The 24157-nt window shown below is 42.6% G+C and overlaps 1 protein-coding gene across 3 annotated transcripts in view; it reads left to right on the top strand.

The window, feature by feature from the left end:
- Nucleotides 1–402: 402 nt before the first annotated feature.
- The window catches only part of LOC130166407 (BTB/POZ domain-containing protein kctd15), a 28897-nt gene continuing 5142 nt past the window's right edge, over nt 403–24157 (top strand). The window contains exons 1-4 of one of the 3 annotated variants that reach the window (XM_056372011.1): nt 403–1327; nt 4077–4252; nt 10931–11075; nt 15876–16181. In XM_056372011.1, coding sequence (XP_056227986.1) covers nt 1319–1327; nt 4077–4252; nt 10931–11075; nt 15876–16181 — 636 coding nt within the window. In that variant the 5' untranslated portion in view covers nt 403–1318. Of the gene's footprint in view, nt 1328–1356; nt 1684–4034; nt 4253–10930; nt 11076–15875; nt 16182–24157 lie in introns of those variants that run through there. The other 2 variants (XM_056372002.1, XM_056371994.1) reach the window with 2 other exon arrangements.

Genomic DNA, 24157 nt, shown 5'->3' with positions numbered 1-24157 from the left:
ATTACGCCTCTCTCCGGATGCTGGTACAGAGTAATTACTGGGTCCAATGTTGCATCAATTATTCACAGTTATTTACCCGCAAATAAACAAACATGCAAATAAATAAATAATCGTCTCCTGGGTGAGAGCACCTGCTTGACTCTATCTTTCCCCCCTTCTCCCTCTCTCTCTCTCTCTCTCTCTGTCGATGCAAAAGTGGCGCAACACTTTAGCGCCTCATCACTTGCGTCTGTGTCTCTCTGTGTTGAAGAATAACAATAATCAGCCACAATCTTATTTTCCAAAAGTCTGGAGGCTGCCCGCTTTCATTGGAGAGTGAGGAGGAGGAGGAGGAGGAGGAGGAGGAGGTGGTGGTGGTGGGGTGGGGTGGGGGGGTTCGGGGGGGGGTTGTTCTGGGCAGATATCTCCATCTAAGCCCTGCGCTATAATTGAAATGGCGCATTTGGCTGCAGGCAGGTTGTGAGGGCGCTTTCTGCAGCAGCATGCATGCATGTCCATAGACGTCATTTGATTTTAATGGCCTGCAGGAAATTTGGCGTTACAACTCCAGACATTAAGGCAAGAAAGAGAGGGAGAGGAAGAGAGAGCAGGGACACGGGGGAAAATCACCGCATGAAACATATTGGTTCAAGGATATCTCTTCATTTTCAACATATTTTTTTACTGAGACTTTATCAACAAGTTACTGCTCCTTTATTTGAGGCGATGTTGCCTGAGTGAAGGACTATGGCAGCCCGCCTGGCTTTAAACTTTAAATTTAGGCTGGAGATGGAGATGGAAATGTATGCCTGCTAGCTGGAACTGCCTGGGGAACTATTACATCAGACGAAATGACAATGATTAAAATCTGCTTTTTGCTGCTCTAAATCTATTGAGCGACTGACAGTTGCCTCTTAGGTTTCCTTCACCCTCTAAATCACAACTTCACACCGTTAAGGGGAACGGTCTACTTTTTTGCCGGAAAAAATTAGATAAGTTATTATATCTGTGCAGTCATAATTTCGGGAATAGGGGGTATCACGTTTTCTTCCTTGAGAAAATTGCCTGGGCGAGAGAGTGGAGTTGAGCTAATTGTAGCCTAATCCGTGGCCCAGAGGCGCTTGGGCAGCCCGGAGCAAGAATTTTCTTTTTTAGCTCTGCTCTGTTATTTAGAGACGGATTATTGGCTTTCTTCTTCTCATAACAAACCACAGGGGCAGTTTCATTTAGGCAAAAAGGCAGACAAGAAGCTGAAATACGAAGCAGGATTCCAACAAGAGCGCACATTTTTACGCGTATCCAAATAAGAGCAGAGAAGGGGAAGGAGATCATCTCATCTATGTTCAAGGTAAGGACGCTTCCTGTGCGCTTTGGTACAAAGAAGCTTGGTGGGGACAGGTCGATCCAGCTTTGCAATAGAGCCTTTAAAGCCACAGAGTCTCTTTGCAAGCAGTCCATCCCGACCGCAACCTAGTGTTTTTCAAAAAAAAAAAAAAAAAAACAGTTTTGTGTGTGGGATACAGAGCAAAGACTTGGCTGTTCCGTGCGGCAGTATATAGGTTCGTGCTGGAGCTGGATGGTGGTGTAGTTGTGTCGAGGGCATTTGGAGAAAATATTTGAAATTTTGGGGGGTTTACGCGAGCAGCAGCTGGGACTGACCACCGGCACCGGATTTCTTCTGGACTCCCTACAATGTTTGAAACGGTAGGGTGAATTTTCCATATTACCGAATGCAATGTTTTTACGCACAGTAAGGGATAGTCTTTACAGTTTTCGAAGAGATTAGTCGAACTGGTGCTGGAGAGTAACGTGAAGTCCCCCCTCCTCTCTTTTCTCACAGACTGGACACTTAACACGTGTGCTTTTTATCAAACGGGTTATGAATTACACGTGTCGGGATTATGCTTTTAATTGTACAGCAGGAACAAGACGCCATATTGAGCTTTTGGGCGAATTAAAGGCAGAGCACACTGGCTTGCAGTGTTCCTGTGGAGTGGGATGTTGTATCGCATTGTTTTCCTATCTAAATGTTTCCCCTTGTGTATGGTTATTTATTTGAATTGTGGGCGATCGCAGTGATCTGATGTTAATGTCACGAGTGTGAAATCGGCGTCAGTGTCTGATCAGGGTCAGTGGAGGGGAGCAGCGACAGCACCGCAGCTCTGAGGAGAAAGTTGATGCCTTTACAGCTGCTGGGATTTTGTGGAGGAATTTATCATACATGGTGTGTGCGTGCGTGTGTGTGTGTGTGTGTGTGTGTGTGTGTGTGTGTGTGTTTGTGTGATGAAGAGAGAGAGGGATCAAGAGAGACAGAATGTTGAAATGATTAAAAATTGTGATTGATGAAGATTTTGAGGATTTATGGATCTATTTTTTTCCACTTGGTCCTTTTTTTATAGGTCCATACATACTGTGATTTAATTGGTTAATTGACTGATTGGTTGAGAGAGAGAGAGAGAGAGAGAGAGAGAGAGAGAGAGAGAGAGAGAGAGAGAGCAGTGGTGGGACAGCCCGGTGTGTAGCCTTCTCCAAACTTCTTAAGTCTTTCCAAGTTTTTTCCTTCTTTTCCTGGGATTTGAAATGTAATCCCGTCCTCCTGTAATCGTATTAAACGAACATGATACTGCTGTGAGGCGGACACCACCCTGGAAAAAACAAAGCTCCAGTCTCTCTCCGTGGCCCGCGGCTGCTTCTCTCATGAGCCGCAGGGATGATCTGGACTTTCACAAACGGCCTTCAGTTTCCCAGCCATGACTGTAAACCAGTTCATATGTGCAACAGCAAAACTGATCGATTGTGCTGATTTACTGGAGGCTAAAATTGTCTTATGGCAATCTGTTTAAAGCCAGTTATGCAGCTGCGCTGTGAAGCTCAACGTATAAGTTTTTGCCTTAACTGCGTCAGGGAAGGTTTGTGATCCAACCACAGCCCGAGGAGTAACAGATGAGTCAGGAAAAACTGTGACCTTTAGTCAGTGATCATTGGGAAAACCCAAAAAGTAGTTTCACAGCATCATAAATTTATTACCTTCCTTCAAAACAGCTCCTCATGTGACCTCACCCACTCCGTCATGATTTACTCCTTCTAAGATTTGCACCGTGTCACATTATAAAGTGGCCAAACTGATGTTGGGTGGTTCACCTGCAGCTGTTGGCAAACAAATTACGCACGAGTGATCTGGAGACAAACGCGTCCTCCGCTTTGTCCAGAAGCATCGCGGGATCAAATGGCGGCGTATCGAAGTGAATTCAAAATATTTTCTCTCCACATTTGATCAGCTAATCAGAATCAGCTCCGCGCTGACCCCGGACTGCACCAGCGTGCTCCCAACAAACTGCCGCCAGTCACCTCCACAGACTGCAGCCTATCGCTCTGTAGACTCAGGCATTTATTATTTTTGTACGACGATTTCAAACATTAATCTTCTGATACTGAGCCGCAGCTCACACGGAGTATGATGACACTTCATTGTTTGGCCTGTGAATGTCTGTGTGTAGTTATAAAGTTATTCCCCATGTGCCACAGCTTAGATCACAAGCGTCTGTAGTTACATGTCATGCGATCATCTTAATCTTTTGTGTGTTGAATGTATGTGTGTGTTACAAGGAAAAGTTGCCCCCCCCCGTACCCCCCTCCCTCCCCGCCGTGTGTTCCTTGCTCTCGGATTAGTGGTTGGTGTGTCTGGGCGCATCTCGTCTAACACATAAGGCGACCTTTAATTAGAATATTGCAGCAGCAGTTTGTTTTATTCCCCTGGAGGCTGACACCTAGCAGTCCTCCCCCCCCCCCCCCCCCCCACTCCTCTCTCTCTCTCTCTCTCCTTCTATCTGTCTATCTCGCTCTATCTCTCTCTTCACCCTGGTTTTCTAATAAGCATCCTCCTATCCTCGCCTCCGGTGCTGCACGAAAAGATGCAAACATACTTAATTAGAGCGGTGGCAATAATTTCCAGGCTAAATATGCGACCAGACAGACATGGAAGTGATCTGATACCATTCAGAGAGGATACTATCTGCTTCCCTGTGTAGGATCACTGTGTTGGGGTTTTTTTTTTCTTTACCTTTATTCCCATGGCTTTTCTGTACACTTGTTTTCAGGAGGGAAGAAGCATGTCACGGCTGTCTCTGACCCGGTCCCCGGTCTCTCCTCTGGCCGCTCAGGGGATCCCTCTGCCGGCTCAGCTGACCAAGGCAAACGCCCCGGTGCACATCGATGTCGGGGGACACATGTACACCAGCAGCCTGGCGACCCTCACCAAGTACCCAGACTCCAGGTAAGATGCGCTCCTGCTGCTCCCCACATGCTGGAGTAAGTTTATTAGTTCATTTCCTTTATTTTATAAATCGGACGGAGGGAGATTTTTGCAGGATGTGCATCTTGTTGCTTTTGTTTTAAATGTGAGACATTCTTGAATTTTTAGATCTGAAAATGGAAAAGCTTTCCTACTTAAATCAAAGTAGGTTTAAATGAGTTTGAATCAGTTTAAATCTATTTAACAGCTTAAAAATGCATTTCTGTCATAAAACCAATTATTACACCATTTGACTGGTGTTTGTCTTAATTAAGTCTAATTGGATTTATGCTGTTAACAAGACATTTAGCTGACTGGCATTAAGACAACTTCTATAGTGGCATCTGCCCTCAAAAGCTGCCACTTTAATATCTTATCAGGCCATGTGGGAGCATTTCTCTTGCTTCCATTATTCCTATCCTCTCTTGGCTTTAAAATGATGAATTTGATTGTTTTTCTTTGTTTTACCTGTGATTATTTTTAATTGCCTAATAAAATACCTCCAAGCCTTTTTTTTTTTATCTCTTTTCACATGGTAAAATTCAGCTGCTGCCAAAAACTAAGCCTACAGTACCTTTCACATTTTACTGCTAATTTTAAATGGTACTGTTTGTGTGAATTTACACACCACAAACACACACATTGCTGCGTGTACTTCATTCTCTTTCACAGCCCTTCTTTTTATTTTTTTTATTTATTTTTTTTTTATTTTTCCTGGCTCAGTAAGATGAGAATGCTGTTAGGAATCCTTGGAGGAAAAACAGTGACGTGCATGTCCGGATCCCTGTCATCAAAGCTGATGTGGGGCAGATTCAGATCAGATTAAAATCTCACTCTTTGGCCTGTTCCATATTGATTTTCTTGACTATTTTAGAACCAGCATTAACCATCATCAGATCTGCTTTATAGTCATTGTTTGTGCTCGGAGACAGAGGTTATTTCAAGATATAAGACACACTTGTACGATAACAAAAGTTTCAAACTGTATATTCGTATTCTGTTCTATGTAATAATTATTATAATTTTTCCAGTGGCCCAGAACAGGGTTGACATTGCAGTCAAACTTTCCCAACTAAAAGAGTGACTTTCTGTTCACTGAATGTGTGTGTGTGGACAGTGTCAGAAAGAGCTGGTGCGATCTCACACATTGCGAGAGTTAGATTAAGGCTTTTGTTTTTGATGCACTTCTTTTGTAAGATTCAGTCATGATGATTCAGATTGTGTAAGAGCTGTTGATAATCCACCCTCCCACTTTATTCACGTTTTTAGCTCCATCCACAAACAAGGTGACACAGAAGAGATAGCCCTATAGCTCCGAAAGCAAACGCACTACTGCTGAAATATTTCTGTTCTCTACTGAGGTATGATTTTTTTTCATTTTTTTTAAAACTAAAACTACGGGACGTTTCAGGCCCCCTGCTTTTTTCCTATAATGCAGCGTGTCATTCATTACATTACACAGGCTTCGGTTCTGCGTCAGCTGACAGAGTCCCATGTGGGCCAAGGTAAACATACACCAGGTTGTTAGAAAATCCGCCAAATTGGCTACAGGAAACAATCCACATAATCCCTTGGTAATAAAGTCTTGATATTCATAGAGTCCGCTGACAGGAAATCCCTGACAACTCTCCTTTTTATTCCTGACTGTAATGTGTCATGTGAAAAATACAGCTCATCCCAGACGAGGCTTTCGGATTGTTTTTGTTTTTAACGATGCTTTTTGTTGCTCACAGTTTCATTGTCATATCGGGTTTAACTAGTGGCCACGAGGCAAGAGTTAGTTTCTATCAGATGTGCTGATAATATTTAGATGTGGTCATCACCTGTTAGGAGACATTCACTTGCTTTAAATCAGTTTTCAACACAGATTGTCGATAGATTTCCGTTTAGTTTTCATTCTGTATTTTTGTTGTGTTGCTATCGTGTTTCTTTATTTTCATGCTCTGATACAGCTTCACACTTTACAAAGAAGTTACTCACAGGGGGACATACACAGGGCACCATGTAAATGGAGCACAGAGTCATGTCAGAGCACCCAAACAGTGTTTTCACAGTGAGAGTAAAGACCGGATACCAGTGTGAGTGTTGGTTGGAGTGCTTTCCTCTCTTTCTCTCGCTCTCTCTTTCACACATGCTCTCCCTTGCTCTCTCTCTCTCTCTCTTTCTCTCCCTCTCTCGTTCTGTTTCTTTCTCACTCTGGATCACAGACACACACATACACACATGCATACACTCACTGTTTCACTCTCTCCCAGCCTCCTCAGTGTACAGTTGGCCTCAGGGCTCCACTTTCCACTGGAGCCAGTGGAAGGAGGGGCCCTTTTGTGTGAATTAGGATAATGGCTGACAGCAAAAAGCAAAACAGTTACACTGGCAGAGCCGTATACACCGCGTTTCGGCCACGTCCGGTCGAGCAGGGCACGCTGGCAAAAGTGCAAACGTGACGTCTAAAAGAGCAGGGTTAAAGAGTTTAAAGTTGATGATTACTTTTAATAGATTGGCCCCTAAATAATGCAGCGTGCCAAGAGAAAGTTAGTCTAGTAACTAATGTGTGGTTATTCATCTTCTTCTGTGCGGGCCATATTAAGGGACATGGGTCATGAAACATTGATGCACACTCTGTGTAGCTCTCAAAGAGGACAGTCTCAGCAGTCACTTGAACAGAAGCTGAGGAAATTAGGGGAAATGTTCCAGAGACAAGGAAACTATTTTGAAAGGACCACTGGACATTTTTCTCTTTGAACACGAGTCCTCTGTGTCCAGAGACGATAAATCTGTACTGGCTTTGTGCTCTTTTACTGGTCCTCTGTGCGTACTAGTTTACTTTTCTGAAATCACTACAATTAATGTGGCAAAGAATATCTTGTTTCCCAAGTTTCAGAAAACACTGTTCTTCCTTTTATTTTTATCTCCTGTCATTGTTAAGCCTCTTAGCTATTCTAAGCGCGCCCTCAAGTGACTTCTTGCTTTTTGAAAAAAAAAAAAAGAAAGAAAAGATTTTAAAGAGGCTGAATGGCACCAACACATGTTCATGATCTAAAATAAAATCAGCTGTTTGATAAGGCATTTCATTTTAACCACATAACATGAAATAATTATGAGAATGAATTTAAAACTGTTTAGTTATGTAGCTCCAAAATAACATGAAATGTTTTCATGCGCTGCAGATAAACACAGTGGCTGTTAGCAACACATGTTGTGGGCATAAGAGTGGAGATGTTTGGTTCACATCATGGACCCGTGTAGGCAAATACTGGGCAACAGCGCCCTACCTCCTCCTAGAGAACCATGTAAGAACAGCTCTGCTGCTCATTTAGTTTGTGCGCAGGTATTACGAGTTAAACTGGAGCGTGATTTAAACAGTCATGGTCATATGTACTCTACAAGTCATAATATTAATCAGAATTAAAAATCAATTCCGTGTTTCTGGAAATTTTTGTCACACGCCCTTTGGGGGAGTTGTTTCAGTTTACTGAGTATTTTACAGTCACTTTGAGCAGGACTCTGGTTTTGAACTCCCCCCATTGTGGGCAGCCTTTGGTGTCAGGCTGGACACACTCAACCAAGATCCTTGGGCGTGTGTTTGTTTCACTGTGCAGGAAGCTGCTGAATGTCTTGCGTCCATTAGGCGTCCATTAGTGTTACAGTTTCCAGATAGCATCTGTTCTAGTAGAATCAGTGATACCTGCGCTGAGTCCTCCTCCCACCTCCTGCAGACACGTCTCTAACAGCTCTCAGCTGCTGGCCGGTTGTAGCTGCTGCTGCAGCGAGGATCCTGCCAGATATTGCCCACCTACTGCCCCGCTACCTGCCCTCACTTGGCACAGCTGGGGTGAGAGATCTGAGCTGTTCCTGCCCCTGATAACCTCCTACACCCACCACCTCCCTGCTTCGCCCTGACTCTTTCTCTTTTTCTCTTCCGCATTTTTTTCTCCCACTCTTTCCATTTCTCTTGAATTCTGATTCTTTCTTTCTGTCTCGTTCATTTTCCCTCTTTACTTCTGTTTTCTGCATTTTTTTTTTCTTCTTCTGATTTCTCTTCTAATTTCCCATATCTTTGTCTTTCCTTCTCTTCTTTCTCTCTGCCGGTCCCCTTGTCTTTTGGCCTGTCTGTTTGTGTATCTTCGCTCTTAATTTCTCTGTTTCCCCACCCATTTCTCTCTCCCTACCTGTTAAAGACACCCCCCACCCACCCCCAACCCCCACTTCCAATTCAGGGATTTAACAGAAAGGGAAAAAATGAGCAGACCAACAGAGAAAGAGAGCGAGAGAGTGAAGGGAGTAGAGGAGAGGGAAAGAAAAAGAAAAACAGGCAGCATTTTAATTGCTTTTTAAAAAAGTGGAGATGAAAAACAGAGTTAGCCTGGAGGGGTATGGTGAAATTCTAGCTGGAAGAATTGCAAGACCATATGAGAAAGGAACACCTCAGGCAAAACAGGGAGATGAGTATTGGTTTTTTATAAAGCATTTTGCATCGATTTCCAGAGAGAAAGCGAGTAAGGCAGAAGGATGGAGACAGAGCGAGAGAGAGAGAGAGAGAAAGAAAAGAGAGAGTGAAAGAGAGAAAGGATGGCAGGAGGGGAGAGAGGGAGGGAGAACCATCTTTGCTCTGCTTCTTCACACAGTCAAGTCAAAGAAAAAGAAACAGGGTGAATTTGATGTGATAGCTTCAGTGTGTTGTGCCGACACATCGGGGTCAGGAGATACCTGATACAACCATTAAACACAAACTCACACACTTTCACCAAGTAGACAATTGTAATTGTAAATTCAGCAAAACGAGTCTGTGAGTGAAGCCAGCCCTGCTGTTTGTTCATTGACATTCCCACTGCGCCTCCCTTCCAGTGTCTTGTAATAGAATTTGACAATGCCCGTGCTGAGACAGTGCTGGGTGTGTGTGCGTGTGTGTGTCGGTCGGCGTGTTTGCAAATAGGTTTTACAATTTTCTTTGTCATACGACTTTGTCAGCCGACCTAGAAGCTGTTACTGTGATTAAAGAGTTGATTACATCAAAATGATGATAATAACAGCAACGCAGCGCCCTGCCAAGAGCTGTTTCTGAGAAAGACGATGGAAATGTGCAGTGAAACCGTTAAGGAGGTTATGTGCAACAGATTTCTTGTGTAAATCACTAGTACGGCATATTTACACTGCACAGGCATTCCAGGTTTCTCTGCTGAGGGAGACGTGAGCTTTGTTTCAAAATGAATCACAAAATGAAGCAAATTGTTGCGCTTTGTGCTTTGGGAGAAAAAAAAAAAAGTTTTTCAAAATAAAAGCACTTGTAACCCGCATTCTCAATATTTTAGAGGAAAGATTATTTTTAATTATTGAAGAGGGATATTTAGCATTCGTAAAAGAACAAACAGATAGAGTGGAAGTGCCGAGACAGGATTATTAGACCAGCGAGAGAGGGACCTGCAGGTAAGCGTCAGGAAAACCACACAAAGACGAGGGGAAATGAATATCTGTCCAAGGGTATCTCCAGGCACGGCGCCAACATGGTGTGATGAAAGTTTAAAGATAAGAGCAATTTCCACTCTTTGCCTTGATGAGCCCCTGTAGCCAACTTCAACTAAGCCCTTAATCTTGCAGCACACCAGTGGGAAGGGGTTAACCATGGGATGCTAGGCAGCAACAAGTGTCTTATTATTACACCAAAGTCTTGTCAATATTTGGTGAAATCTTAAACGCATACATCTAATTACTGTTAAAGTTAATGAATGTGTTTCCTAATAGGGAACACATTATTGATGTAATTTTGAATAATGTTTTAATTATCTCAGTTATTCAAAACTCAGTCAGTTCTTCAGTCTTTGCTTTGCCTTTAACTTTGAGCCAAATAACTCCGTGTTCAGGAATCTTAGACAGTTAGTATGACTTTATTACCAAAGGGAAAATTTTGCGTATTCTTTTCCTAAAATAGACCCCTAACAACAAATATAGATTTTTAAAGGTCAACATTTCATTTTTGATAAAATTGTCTAATTTCACCAAAATATGTATCTGGGATTAGGATTATACTATACAGTACAAAGCAAATTTGAAATTTAAATATAGTTTTAAGTGGACAGTGGAATTCTGGCTACAGAATTATGCACTCAATACGAATAAAATATAGAGCAGCTGATAGACATCATCACAAACTCTGCATTAAATACACTCGGCATGCCATACAGTTGAGGTGCAGCTGTCCAAGTTCCTCATATAATCATCACAAAGTTAAATTGTAAAAGTGAAATATCTTTCTCCAGATGTTTTCTTAACATTAGTATGTGGCCCTCCACCACTTCCTACCTCTGTTTCATTTCCACCCCTCTGACAGATGGAATAATAGAGCTGTAATGCTACATTCATGCCATTAATTTCTGTAAGTACAAGCAGCAAGCGTGTGTGTTGTTGTAATCTTCCTGCAGAAGGGACACTTCAAACAAGTCTGGAATGGAGGAACTGTGCCTTAAGCCCCTTGTTTCAACCTGGGATGCTAATGCATTTCAAGCTTAGTGCTAATAAAATTGAAAAATAAATGGAGGGTAATTGTTTCATGCATTTGAAAGGAGCTGGCTCATTCCACTATGTGTGTGTGTTGTGTGTCTGTTTGTGTGTGCGGCTGCCTGCGTGCGTGCGCATCTGTGTGTGTGTGTGTATTTCAATTTTCAGAATCAGTCGTCTGTTCAATGGCACCGAGCCCATCGTGTTGGACAGCTTGAAGCAGCACTACTTCATAGATCGGGACGGCGAGATATTCCGCTACATTCTCAGTTTCCTCAGGACCAGCAAATTGCTCCTTCCAGATGACTTCAAGGTATATATCCGCACCACAACATACTGTATCGTGTGTACTTGTCTGCACCATCAGCTCTGTTTGGACAACACTGCAACATAAAAAGCTTGAGTATGTTAAGCCATCTGCCCGGACATGCAGTAGTATTGTATGGAAGAGTAAATGTGAATACATTTACCTGCTCTCTCAGGGGTCTCATGTTTTTCAAAATAGACCCAATACCACAACAGAGCCGCCACCTCTGTTTTCACAACGCCTAACGTAGACTCACCTTCTTCCCATTCAACACATAATTACCTGGAGCATACATTTGATTAGGGAACTCTGGGTGGGGGGAAAAAAACAGAAACACAGACTCAGTTGGAGTTTACAGTGGTGGAGAGGTAAAATGCTAACTGGCTAGCTGGAGCATGGCCCAATAATGTGTGTGCCGAAGCCCTGAGCTGTTGTTTTTCACTCAGAGTGGTTTCTATAGAGGTGAGCACAGGTGAAATAGCCTGTACGCCCCTCTGCTCTGACCAACTCCCATACAGACAGGAAGTCCCACTGAATCTGCTTTGGCCCGTATTACACCACTGACACTGCACACTCGTAGCTCCTGTTTTACCATCTGCATCAAACAACTCTGTTGTAAGTGAATGCATATACAGTATGTCATGTCTGTTATGAATGTATATTAAATTATCCAAAGCACATGTTAATGGCAAACAAAACAAAGCTTGGTACCAGTTAATCCATACAAGGTTTTTTTTTTAGATTATTAGTTTTGTATTTTTGAATTGAGCTGTGCAGGTTGATTTTCTATCTCCCAGCTTAATACAGTAAAACAGAGTTCATATTTCTATGCCAGTAGCTGTTAAAGCTGATAAGTATAGGCTAAAATTGATATAGGGAACATGTTAGCAAACAGTTGCTTATTTAGATTTCCAGCAGACAGGGAGCAACATTAGCAATTATTTGAAGTTGTGCCTCTGGAAATCTGCAAAATGTAAAACCAGTATATCCAAAATATCCATAAAAATGTTCTACTGTGCTCACCAGCTAGTCGCTAATTGCCTGCTGTTTGGTTATATAGCCAGATAGCATTTGACTGACGTATCACAGCTTTTTCTATAATTTTTTTTTTTTTGAAAACAGCTTCCTCCATGAGAATGATGTAGACGAGAACGGTGAGAGTGAACCACAGCAGTAAAGTTGAGGGCTGTAAAACCAAAACAATGAGCTGAAAGATGTTAAAATGTCCTGTAGAGCTGCAGGGAAATGCAGATTTGTGTGATAGCTGTTTGAAGCTTCATCGCTACAAGCGACTCCTTCCACGCTATACATGGTGATTTGAGCTGTTGTTAATATAAAAATGCAGCTTTAAACCAAACTGATGGCATTACTAGCAAGTTAGTCTCACCTCACAAGTATCCCCACAACCATATGTGGATTTGTTTGAATTTTTATGTATTCTGCCCACAGCTTCTTCCTGTTCAAGGTTTTATTCAGTGGTGCCTAGGTGTATTCTACTATTCAGTTCTACTCCACCTTAACTTGCGTGACCTTTCCACTGGGCTGGCACTTGTTCATCAGTCTCTACAAGAGCCAAACCTCAAACAACAGAACATGACATGAAAGCCCTGCATATTTTGGCAAATGACGGCCTGACTCACAACTGATTAGTTTTCCCCTTCTTATTCATGCTTTTTTTTCCCTCCCTCTCTGTGAAATCTTGACAGTCCAATCAGGAGAATGCATTGGACTTCATTGTTTCAACTCATCACGATCCCCTCACATAAGCCTGTGTGGATCTGCATACCTTTCAATTTGCGTGAAGCCCAGGAAAAAAAAATGCAAATAGTGCGAGGCGGAATTGAGCATGTCCTTATCTGAACACAATCAGGCTTGCCGTCGCCCGAGGGCTGGGTCTGTTCTGCTGCTGGCAGCCACGGCGCTGTGTGTTTTGCTAAATCAATGTGAAAGTCTGAGCAGAATAGGAAAAGAAATTTTTCAGCCTACATCAGTGGAACAAAATATTCACTATTAATATCCTTCCTCATCTCATTATTCAGACTACAATTAATCACAAGAGTGTAAGCAATGCTCAGTCATATTGAGGGCATGGTTATAAACCGTTAAGAGTTAGTGGTTACTGCATCAGTTTATTCAGGTTCGTGTATTGCACTTTAAATCAATAAGGCTTTCTTTTTTTTCGGTATCAAATGCTAAAACTCATAGGAAAGAACTAATGTTTTTATTTTTTGTGGGTGCCGTGCCCTAGATGAGCATTGGCTGGGGTTTTTTTCATCAGTGGGATGTTTAACCCACACCCTGTGAACCTCTCCCTGTGTGGGTTCGGTCATTTTTAGTCCAAAACATACGGTAGGTCTTTATCAGTCCTCCGACTCCCTCATAGTGACAGTTTCCATCATTTTCTTCTTCTTCTCGCTCTCTGCCTCCCTCTCTGTCTCTCCCTCCCTCTGTCCTTTTCTGAGATGTTGCCTTGCCGGTGGGCGATCAGGTCGGATCATTATTTTGAAGCTCAAACGGGCTGTCTGGACACAGGATTGGGGGATGAATTGTCTCGTAGAGCTGGCAGCAGTAGCAGCAGCTCCAGCAGCCAGGACGGAGCTGTTGGCCCTGTCTCCCTCTCATCCTCACCTCAGCGCTTAGGATTACTCTGTTGTTTTCTGCACTGCTCAGGATGACTAAAGTGCCTCGCAGACAGACCCCTGTTAAAAACATATCCATCCATGGCTTCAGACCTGTGAAGGATGAGGAGCTACACTTTGATACAGAGAGCTGCCTGAAGGGGAGTGTCTCAGTATGAGTTTTGTCAGCTGCAGCAAGAAGGCCAGGAGAGAAAAAGACAGGGAGAAAGGGAGAGAAAAAGGGAAAAAAAGGACCCACTCCCCCCCTCCCCCTACTTTCGCATTCTGAAATCTTAAATATTAGACCATCAGCTTAAGATGTGTTGCGTCAACGCTCCCGTCCAGATGGAGTTGTATTTGGGTGTTGTTCACACGCCTCAGATGAAGGCACAGTTTAGATGAAGGGGTAAACCAGTGAGGGAGGCTTTTCAAGGCTAAAGATTCTGACAGAGGCAGCAGGGTTAATGAATATGCTGTTTGCTGCCATGCTCTGTTTCTATACCCAGCAGTGGTCCGGAAAAGGGAAGGGGAAAAACTCTTTTTAGATCAGGGCTCCCTGGCGGCCCCGGCACCCAACACACACAGCCACCAATGATGCAGACTATATGAAACATATGTTGTTTCCGCAGAACAAAAACACACATTGTGTCACTTTTCAAGGGCGTTAAGACTTTGCAGTGCACCAAGATGAGCACCCTCTTTCTGTGTCTATTAAATATGTAACCAAATGTGCAATCGGTTGTTTGCTGTGGTTTCACAACGTCCATATATTGAAATGAACTATAGCCAGAAGCTAAGTAACAGGAACATCATGTAAGAATAAACTTCCAATGGCAGTGATGGTAGCTCTTCAACTACGATTGAATTAAGCTGTCATTCTTTGTCACTGCAAAACACTAATCAGAACACAGATTTATTAATTGCTAATTGTTTAGCAGAAAGATTTCCAGCATTTAGGTGTAACCTAATTAAATCTTGTTCTAATAGGAGCTTAACATCGGGCCACAATCCTCATTAACATAAAACTCCCTCTATGTGAAGAATACATTAAAATCCTCCTCGACTGATGATTGTCCTCATGTTCACTTTGCACATATCTTTTCCTCACCTCCCGTCTGCCTCCAATAGTGAACCTCCGCCTCCCTGTATTTTCTATGGTAGCGGTGAATGATGGTGCCATCTGGTCTTATGGGAAATTAGAGGCAAGAGCACAGGGGCAAATGGCCCCCAGCAAGCCCTGCCCAGGAGGGAGAGGCGAGCAATCTGCTGCAGACTGTCTACACACAGGAATGTACCATCCCACTTCACTGGAGCCCTACTGATGGCCTTTCTGGAGTCGGCTCACTAAAACATGCTAAAGGCTAACACAGCTCTGCCAAGAGCGACTGTGGAGGAGAGCTGCAGCATGGCTGTGCTTTGTTTATTGAGAGCGTTGTCCTGCTGGTCAGAGGCCATCACTAATCTTAGTTTGTTGTTCGTCTTTCCAGAAGATGCACTCCATAGAAACAAGTTAGAGATTTTGTAGCTATTAAATATCTTTAACTTCACAAGGACAAACAAAGGTCATTTTTACATTTACATTGTGGGTATTTGTCTGTTTCTTATCTAGATCCGCTAAGCATGAGTGTAGCAGTATAAAGTTAAACTCCTGCTCTGCTGACATTGTGAGAAGCAAGGTAACAAGTGTGTGAGTCAAAGACACGATGCCTTGACCTTTGCAAACCTTAGTAAAATTATCTTGTAAGAGACAATGAGGACAAAGGACACTGCTGGTTTCTGACACACACACAAACATGAATGTTAAGGTATTTAGAGATATAGTAGGACACCTCTCCATCACTGTTCCTCCATTCATGCCTGTGCTGCACAGTTGATGTTTCACTAAGGGTCAAAGAGCAGATGCAGCCAGAACAACTCTCCTGGAGTAATTAGAGGTTAAGTGTCTTGCTCAAGGACACCTTGCTATTAGTCGCTGTGGGGAAGCCATCAGGATAACCTGTGAATATACCTTCTATTGTCATCTTAATGTTGCACAACTCTATGTATGTGCAGGTTTCTGTCCTGATGACCTTGGTGATGAGATGTAATGTACTGAAACTCACAGTGTGTTAATCACACATATAGCCAAGAGGACCGTACATACATGCAAACTCACTGCTCTCATCTCCATGTTCATCCTGCGGTATAGGACTTCCACTTGCTGTACGAGGAGGCGCGCTATTACCAGCTGACGCCCATGATCAAAGAGCTGGAGCGCTGGAAGCAGGAGCGCGAGCAACGACGGATGGCGCAGCCCTGCGACTGCCTGGTGGTTCGTGTCACACCCGACCTGGGCGAGAGGATCGCCCTGAGCGGGGAGAAGGTCCTAATCGAGGAGATCTTCCCTGAGACTGGAGACGTTATGTGTAACTCAGTCAACGCCGGCTGGAACCAGGACCCAACGCACGTCATCCGTTTCCCCCTCAATGGCTACTGCAGGCTCAACTCCGTCCAGGTAACACACCATGATGCATTTCCTGTTTCTGTTGTGGTGAAAGGTTGGAAACACTTTGCTTGATGCGTGGCCTATAAGGGATTTTGGAGACAACATTCATGTTATCAGACCATCATGAATTTTTTATATTCACTGGAAAACATTGCTTTAAGACGAATTAGTAAAACTTATAGTACAACAACAACAACAACAACAAAATCCCCACTTCCATCTTGATGTGGCTCCTTTAATACATTCTAGACATTTTCTACAGAGCACAGCTCTGCTACACAAATCTAGTTGTAGCACATTTTTAGAAGATGGACCACTGAAGCAGCACAGAACAGTTTTTAACACAAGCTTTATTGTAATGTCCACCAGGATATGCACGTACTACACCACCGCTGTGAGTGTAGCTTCCTTGATGTGGGTGTATTACGTGTTGACACTAGGTACAATGTGCAGCCTTGAGTAACAAATGACAGATAATAAAATACATCCTTTTACTTCAGAGAATCTCCAGATAGAATAATAGAAGTACAATAAAAGTCATGTCTGTTGTATTCAACAGAAATTATTTTGTTACGTTTGTAAAATGTGATAAAGAAAAAACATGTTTAGATTCAGGAAAAACATTATGAGTTACTATTTAAAAATATTAGTGATTGTAAAAATGAAAATAGTGAATTAATATTGAATACCAGATACTTTCTTCCTCTAGGAATATTAGAGAAATAATATACGGTTCTTCAAATAACTCCATGATAAAGTACAAGACAGTATTACTCCACAATAAAAATGTGATGTTTACAACCTTGAAAACTTATTTGCCCCTAACACACAATGAACTGGCAAAGAGAAAACTTTTTATCAAATGTAGCTTCTGTATTTGGTGTTAATAAAATCTCTTTTTTAAATGAAATGATGCTATGATATAACTCAGACAGCGGAGAGTCAGCTGTTAAATCTGCAGGTTACAAACGGTGAGCAAAATTTAATTTTCAGTGCAGTCCCAGGGTATTCCTTCACAAAAAACAACAATTCATAAGGACTTTCATGCTTAGTTATTATTTCTTATGTAAAAGGAACTACAACGTCATACAGTTTAGAAATATAATACTGTAAACAAGCCACTTTAAAGATTGTTTTGATTCATTTTGGACCCACTATATCCTGGAATTTGGTCACATTGTGATACAGCAGACTGTGTTTTCAAACTGTAGATATTACTTTTGGCTAACTTAACTTTGCAAACTAAAATACATATAAAGTTGATGCTTAATGCGGCGCTACTATTCAGTGTGTCTGTGCCGTGTCAGTATATCTGTGGAGATATTTGTTCTTTCCGCTGTTTGAAGGTAGAAATGGATAGTTGTGCTGGAGGCACAGCTGAGGCAGAGCTGTCCTGTGTGTTGAGATTACTGAGACGAGATTAAGAACAAGAACATCTCAAGTCCCAAAGTTGGACTATTCTGACTATTTAATTGGACTATTCGAAGACGCAGCATGATAAATGGCAATGCGTGTGTACATTCAAGACAAGTAACATACAACCATAAATAAATGCATATTGTAGGAACAATGTAACCACACACATAGCATCCAGTGAAGCTAAACTGGCGAATACATATAGTTTAGAGGATACAGGGTTGAGTCTTCCTGGGGCAAGTATTCAGTAACTTTAAGGTGTTAAAAATGTTGTCAAAACACATTATGTGATGCATGCATTTGTAATATGCCACACAAAGCCCTTCAAGTAAACTGTTACATCATATAGACTGTTATTTTATCTTGATGTCTGTAGCCAGTGTTTTTTTAAGGATAAAATCTTTCCTCCATCAAGAAGTGAAGATAATTGTTTTAAAAGCATACGTCTGCTTATGATTTTGCAGTGAGGCCCTTGTGTGCATTTTTGTCTAGACGCTGTATTTTTACATCTGTTTAACTTTGATTTGGCAGCGTAGGTGTTTTATGGGATCAGACCCATCTATGAGGTTATCCACAGGACACAGAGAAACTTGTAAACCTTGTAAACGCTCTGCATGCTGCCACAGTGGAGACATTTTTTTTTTTTTTTTACCTTTATTTTTCTAGCAAAGGATTCTGCTGAGCAAGGAAACCATTTTTCACCTCCACCCTTCAACACTTTCATACACACTCAAACACCTGTCTGGCATTTGTACTGTACAAACGTGGCCACCGTGCTGCTCCACTGGTGTAACCGAGCGTTAGCTCGCCTAGCATAGCATCTGCTGAGGGAGACGAGGCATCACTTGTTCACTCTCTCAGTTCAGATATCCTGTGTCAGTCTGTGGGTTTTAGTTTGAGGTCACTAGCCAGGATTGAGGCTGGTGGACACAGATTTTCTTCACTGCCTGGAATTCTACCTCAAAACTTCATTCTGCTTTAAGGCACTTTGCATGATGCGGTCCTTTACACTGCTTTTTCCACAGTAAAGTTAATAGCTTGTTGTCACTAACTGAGATAATAGCTACTCTGATGGAGCTACAGTCAGTTTGTCAAGAGATTACCAGAGGTAATGGCAGGTGTATAGACTGTGTGTGGTTTTTCATTCTGTCTAGAAATGGACTTACACAGCTTCCAAGTAGCTCTTGTGGCTGTAGCATGATGGGAAATCTGAGTTTGGCCCGATATAATCTCAAATACCTTTGCATTGTAGCATATTATACCATTTTCAAACAGGTGACTGAGATTAACAACAGCCTTGCAGTGAGATGTTAAAAACAACTTCAGAAAACTAGTTTTGCAGTGGTGTTACCCAGAGAGGTCTGTGAGGAGGGAGAACAGGAGGAGGGGGCATAACAGCCTCACACCACAGGCTCAATATAACACACTTGAATGCCCACAGCCACGAACAGGCCAACACATACAGGAGCCTTCCTCCCCTCCAGCACCCAGAGAGAGCCTCTCTCAGGCAGGCTACTGTGCTCTGACACCTCCACCTCCCTCCTGCCAGTGTGAGAGACCACCTCCAGGGAGGAGAGCCTAGCGAGTGGGACAAAGCATGTGTGGATTGCGGCCATGTTTTTCCTGCGAAAAAATGAAGAAGAGGAATGGAAAGGGGGGGAAAATGATATGCATAATTTACGCTTTACTCCTTTTTAAGACACAGCTCCTTTTTTAAAAAGACTCCAATATAACACCGCTCAAGGCGATTGAAATACACGTATTGCATTTTTTAATACCATACTTACAATTTCTCAAACAGCCTAAACCAGTTTATACTTCTTTTATAGATTTTTAAATGACTTGCAATATAATTAATTGGCCGCATCAACTAACACAACATTTTCCCACTCTGTTTACCAGTGAGACTGGTTATGGGATCTGAGCGCATCTGACTAACATGGTCTGAAAGTAGCTTTTATTGTTAAGGTTTTTATTAGGCTGCTCCTCTGAAGGCGAGCTGAGCTGAAATCCTCTATTCAGACAAACTGCTGACAGAAAAGAGGAGCTGGAGCTTCAAGGTTTCCTGTGAGCGCTGCTCCCTTTTTGTCTCACGGTATGGCCTCTCTCGGTTAAGGTGGTGTTAGTTGTGGGGTCAGGCCCCCTGTTTGTCTCATGCTGGCCTCAAAAGACTAAAGAGGCATTAATACACAAAATTTTGTTTAAAAAAAGCAACAAACACACACACACACACACACACACACACATGCACTGTAGAGGGACCCGGCTCATTGAGTCGATGTGGATGAGGACACAAGGAGCAGATGGAGGTGTTTTTTGGTGTAAGGGGAGATTTTTCTAAACAACTTACTCATTCTGTCCTCTGTCATTGTTGCATGAAGGTATGAGAAGGTTAGGAAAATAATCCTCGTCTTACCCGCCAGACAATGAGCCTCTGATCTGATTTCAGTCTTGGACCCCAACCCAGGGGAACACACACACAACCACACCCTGCCCACAGAGAAAGGAGGTGGGGGTTGTACGGGGCAGATGCATTGCTGTCTGGAACAGAGCGTTTATGACTGTACTGGCAGGCTCTGAGAAGAAAGAGATGGATATGTGACAACTTTTAAATATACGCTGTTTTCGATTTATGACATGTCACTGGCATAGAGAATTCATTTTAGTTTCAACTGTTGCTGTCTGGCCCGAGGCTGGAAACCACTAGACCTTGTGATACTTTGGTCACAATGAGATAACATGACATTTCTCAATACTTTAGACTAAGCACAGCATCCTGGCTTTTTCAGTTTATTCAATTTTTATTCACTTCAAGACAAAGTAACACCCCTGAGGTCAATAAAAGTCACTCAATTACTCGCTGATATTCAGAGCATTTCGAGCATTTGTCCTTTTTAGGATTTGTTCAAGAGTATCAATTTCTGATATGTTATTCTATCATCTTCTATTTGCAGTTAGAAATGTAACAATACTAACTTTATGTGTCAGTGTACAGAAAGAATATCATGGAAGGAATCAGTATTACATCGTGTACTACAAATTTAACCCTCTTTAGTCCTCACATCTTGTGTATTCAAATGTGAGAGACTGAGAATAAACAACTCCACCTTGGCGAGTGATTCTCCATGTAGTCATGAATGGAATTTAGGGAATAATGCAAACCACCTGCGCTGTGATGTAGATCCAGCGCGGAGAAACAGAGAGCAGCAAAGGCACTTAACGGAGGGAAAACATTTAGCCAAAGAGCCACAGAGGTGTACACACACGCGCATCCCAGAGCTGGAGCCGGGCCGGCTGCCCCATACATCACCATGATGAAGCACTCAGATCAGACCAGAGCCAATCTGTCCTTCATCAATGTGACAGCAGAGGTAGAGGTAGAGAAGGGCCCCCTGTCCCCCTACTGCCCAGGCGGGGAACGCAACATGTTGCAACACTCTTACATGTCACACTGCCACTCCATCAATCGTGCGCCGGGTGGAAAGAGAAAGCACAGCTCATCAGAGCAGACAAGGCCACACAAACACCTCAGCGGTGCTCCTCAGCTGCCCGAGTGGCAGAGCAAGACGTTAACACTGCTGCGGTTAGGGGTCCCTGTGCTCCCCTGTGTGGCTCTGTGGGAAGAGCACAACGTCAGGCGCTAACAGGCAGCGGATTAACATGCACAATGGAGAGGATAGAGACTTGACTGACAGCTTCAGAGCAGATTGTTCAAAAATGATTTCATATTTTTCTAGGATGCAGCCTAGGTGGGTTTTGCAGATGGTTTGTTACCCTGGCAACAGCCAATGGGATTGCGGATACACAGGAATAAAACGATTTTATCAGAAAGAATCGTCTTTATTCAAAATGGAATATAATGAAAAAAATACCTCTGTTTACGTCATACAATTATGAATACACTGAAAGATGTAACAGCCTTCATTCGTGTTATACATTTGCAGTAATGTCATCTAAAATAGGTTTTGCTGTGTGAATGTAACCATCAGTAGTGGACTTCAGTGTACTTAAAATATCAAAAGAAAAAGTACCCATGATGGCAAATTACCCTGTAAGTGTTATTACATATTATATAATTGGATTATTAGTACTGATTGAGGTATTTTATTCTATAAAACTGCATCATATTTTATAGACTGAACATTTGATTTGTATATAGAATATGAATCTGTAAATCACAGTAAATGTATTGTAATAAAAAGTACCCTCAGAAATGGAGTGCAGCTGAAGTATAAAGTGGCGAAAATGGAAAAGTATGTCAAGTACAGTGCTTAAATAAATGTACTCAGTTACGTCACACCACTGGTTCCAAAGCAGAAACCACAGACCACAGATGAAGAAGAAAATGTTACTTAATGAGTCTGGTGGTGTGAGAGCCTCCATCCTCACATGCTCAGGTCTGTTCGGTTTAGTCTGAACTACTTGCAGTCCCTCTGAGGACTGAGCTCACCCTACACACTTCTGTTCTCCCATCTAGGTCAGTGGGTATTTACACTGCCAGGGTTAGGGGTTGCATTCCCACTGAGATCACTTGAACTAAAATACTTGTGCCACTCAAAGAAACTTTAAAATCAAAGTGCCCATGTGAGATCGTTTGCTCCGTCTCCCAAGTTCAACAAACGCAGCAACTTGAGAAAGTGCTGCAAATGCTACAAGAATACATTACACTGTCAAATTGTTTTTGTCGCTGGTGATTCCTAAAAAAAGCTGGCAGATGGCTGGGAGAATTAGAAAGAGTTGGAGCTTCCATTCTGTTTTATGCCAGATGCTTGAGATAAGCAGAGGATACGATGCAGATACTGCAGTTAGAGCTCCCTGTCACATATGAAAGACTGTGCATAGTTAAACAAAAGCGACCCCCTGAGTGTAGCGCCCATCACATGCTACAGTGTCACACGTGTCAATCAACTCTGAGCCCTGTGCCATGAGGAGCAAGTATCTTCCAGCGCCTCCTGAGAGGTGCCGCGACTGAGCGTGTGTGTGTGTGTGTGTGTGTGCACTCCGGTGGCCATCAATATTACATTGTGCTCTGGTTTCCAGCGCTGAGACTCAACCGCTTTGATTCCTGCCTCGCCATCTTCGCTGCATTGAAAATATACAGTGCTGGGAGGTTAGAGGAGCTAGGCTGATATATCGTCTCCTCATCCCCATGGCGACCCCAGATTGAGTGGCAGCTCAGCTCAGAGAGATGGTTTCTATGTTGAATGGTACGTGTGTGTTTGGGAGGCAGATCCCTGTGCAGCCACGTCGACCCTGCAACAGTGAGAATGGTTTATTATGTTTCAAATGTTTGGGGATCAGTGGGGATAAAGAGGGTGAGGAGAAGCTTTTATTCAGCTTTCTGCTTCAATCACACAGGAGGGAAAAGACAAGGAGAAGTGCTGATGTTCAGGGAAGAAAAGGAAACTTTAGTAAAGTTTTATGAAGTGATAAAGAGTTGTCCTATCTTCTGTGTTTTTGTATTCTGATTTCATATTTGAAAAGCAATAATAGCAGTGACATCTACTGAACATGTTGCAGCAATACTGGACTCTGTGTGGTTTGTCTTTAAGTTCAAAGTAGTGTACATGAAAGGAAAAAAACAAAGACAGCTAACTAGCAATAAGTCCATTTCACGGAAATCATTATGTTTGGAATTAAACTTCAACCAATCTGACTGCTCACATGTAACTCACTGTTAGAATATTTTGTTATGGTTTCGCTCAAGTGAGGCAGGAAAGTAAGCAGAGAAATCTGCAGAAGTACAACATAAGCTGGGATCTGAAAGCCTGCGGTCACAAGTATGTAGTGCTGAACTGAGCCACCAGGACATGTTTTAGCTTTTTAAGAGGCTGCATTACTTTCTGTTGTCAGCTGGGATTGATTTCAGGACATTGTCCTGTGGACATTGAAACCTTTTGCTTGGATGTATCTTAATTATTCAGTGTATTGTTTATTCCCCCGTGGCACTAATTCACTGTGTCAAACTGAATGTGAAGTTTTTCTATGGCTCCTCATAGTCATTACAGTATCCCTGAGTCAGTTACAACTATCTATAATAATATCCTTAAGTCTTTTGTGTTGCCATGCATTAATGATAAAAGTGTTTTCTGACTATCTTTATTGATCAGGCCATTCTCCTCTGTGACCAAATTCATTGCCGAACATGACAGAGTCCCACATGCGTTAAGAGATGATGGGGAAAAATGCAATGTGATGCAATGATCAAAGAGGGCTATGTAATATCATTTCCATAATCGTTAAGGTTCCTCCGTCGTCTGCCATGGATTTGGGTATGTTTGATGCTTGGGCAGGTCTCTTAATTAGCCATCTTCACCATCAGCTGCCTGCCGCCCCTTCTGTCTCACAAATTACAGAGCGTCAGGTCTGCTCAACAAGTTTGCATGTGGATGTGTGTGTTATAATTTGCATTTAGAAGATAATATTTTTGCACACATATCATGAGTCTCTCTCTGTTTATTTGTATGATTTATCTGCTCTTCTGTGTTGCGTTAATCCCGAGTCAGGGGAGGCTGCGGCCCTTCGACCTGGAGGCCTAAATGCCCCACTTTAGCCCTCCGATGGGGCTC

Source organism: Seriola aureovittata, chromosome 1 (assembly GCF_021018895.1).
Source record: "Seriola aureovittata isolate HTS-2021-v1 ecotype China chromosome 1, ASM2101889v1, whole genome shotgun sequence".
Classification (NCBI taxonomy): domain Eukaryota; kingdom Metazoa; phylum Chordata; class Actinopteri; order Carangiformes; family Carangidae; genus Seriola; species Seriola aureovittata.
This window is presented reverse-complemented; position numbering and strand designations above follow the sequence as displayed.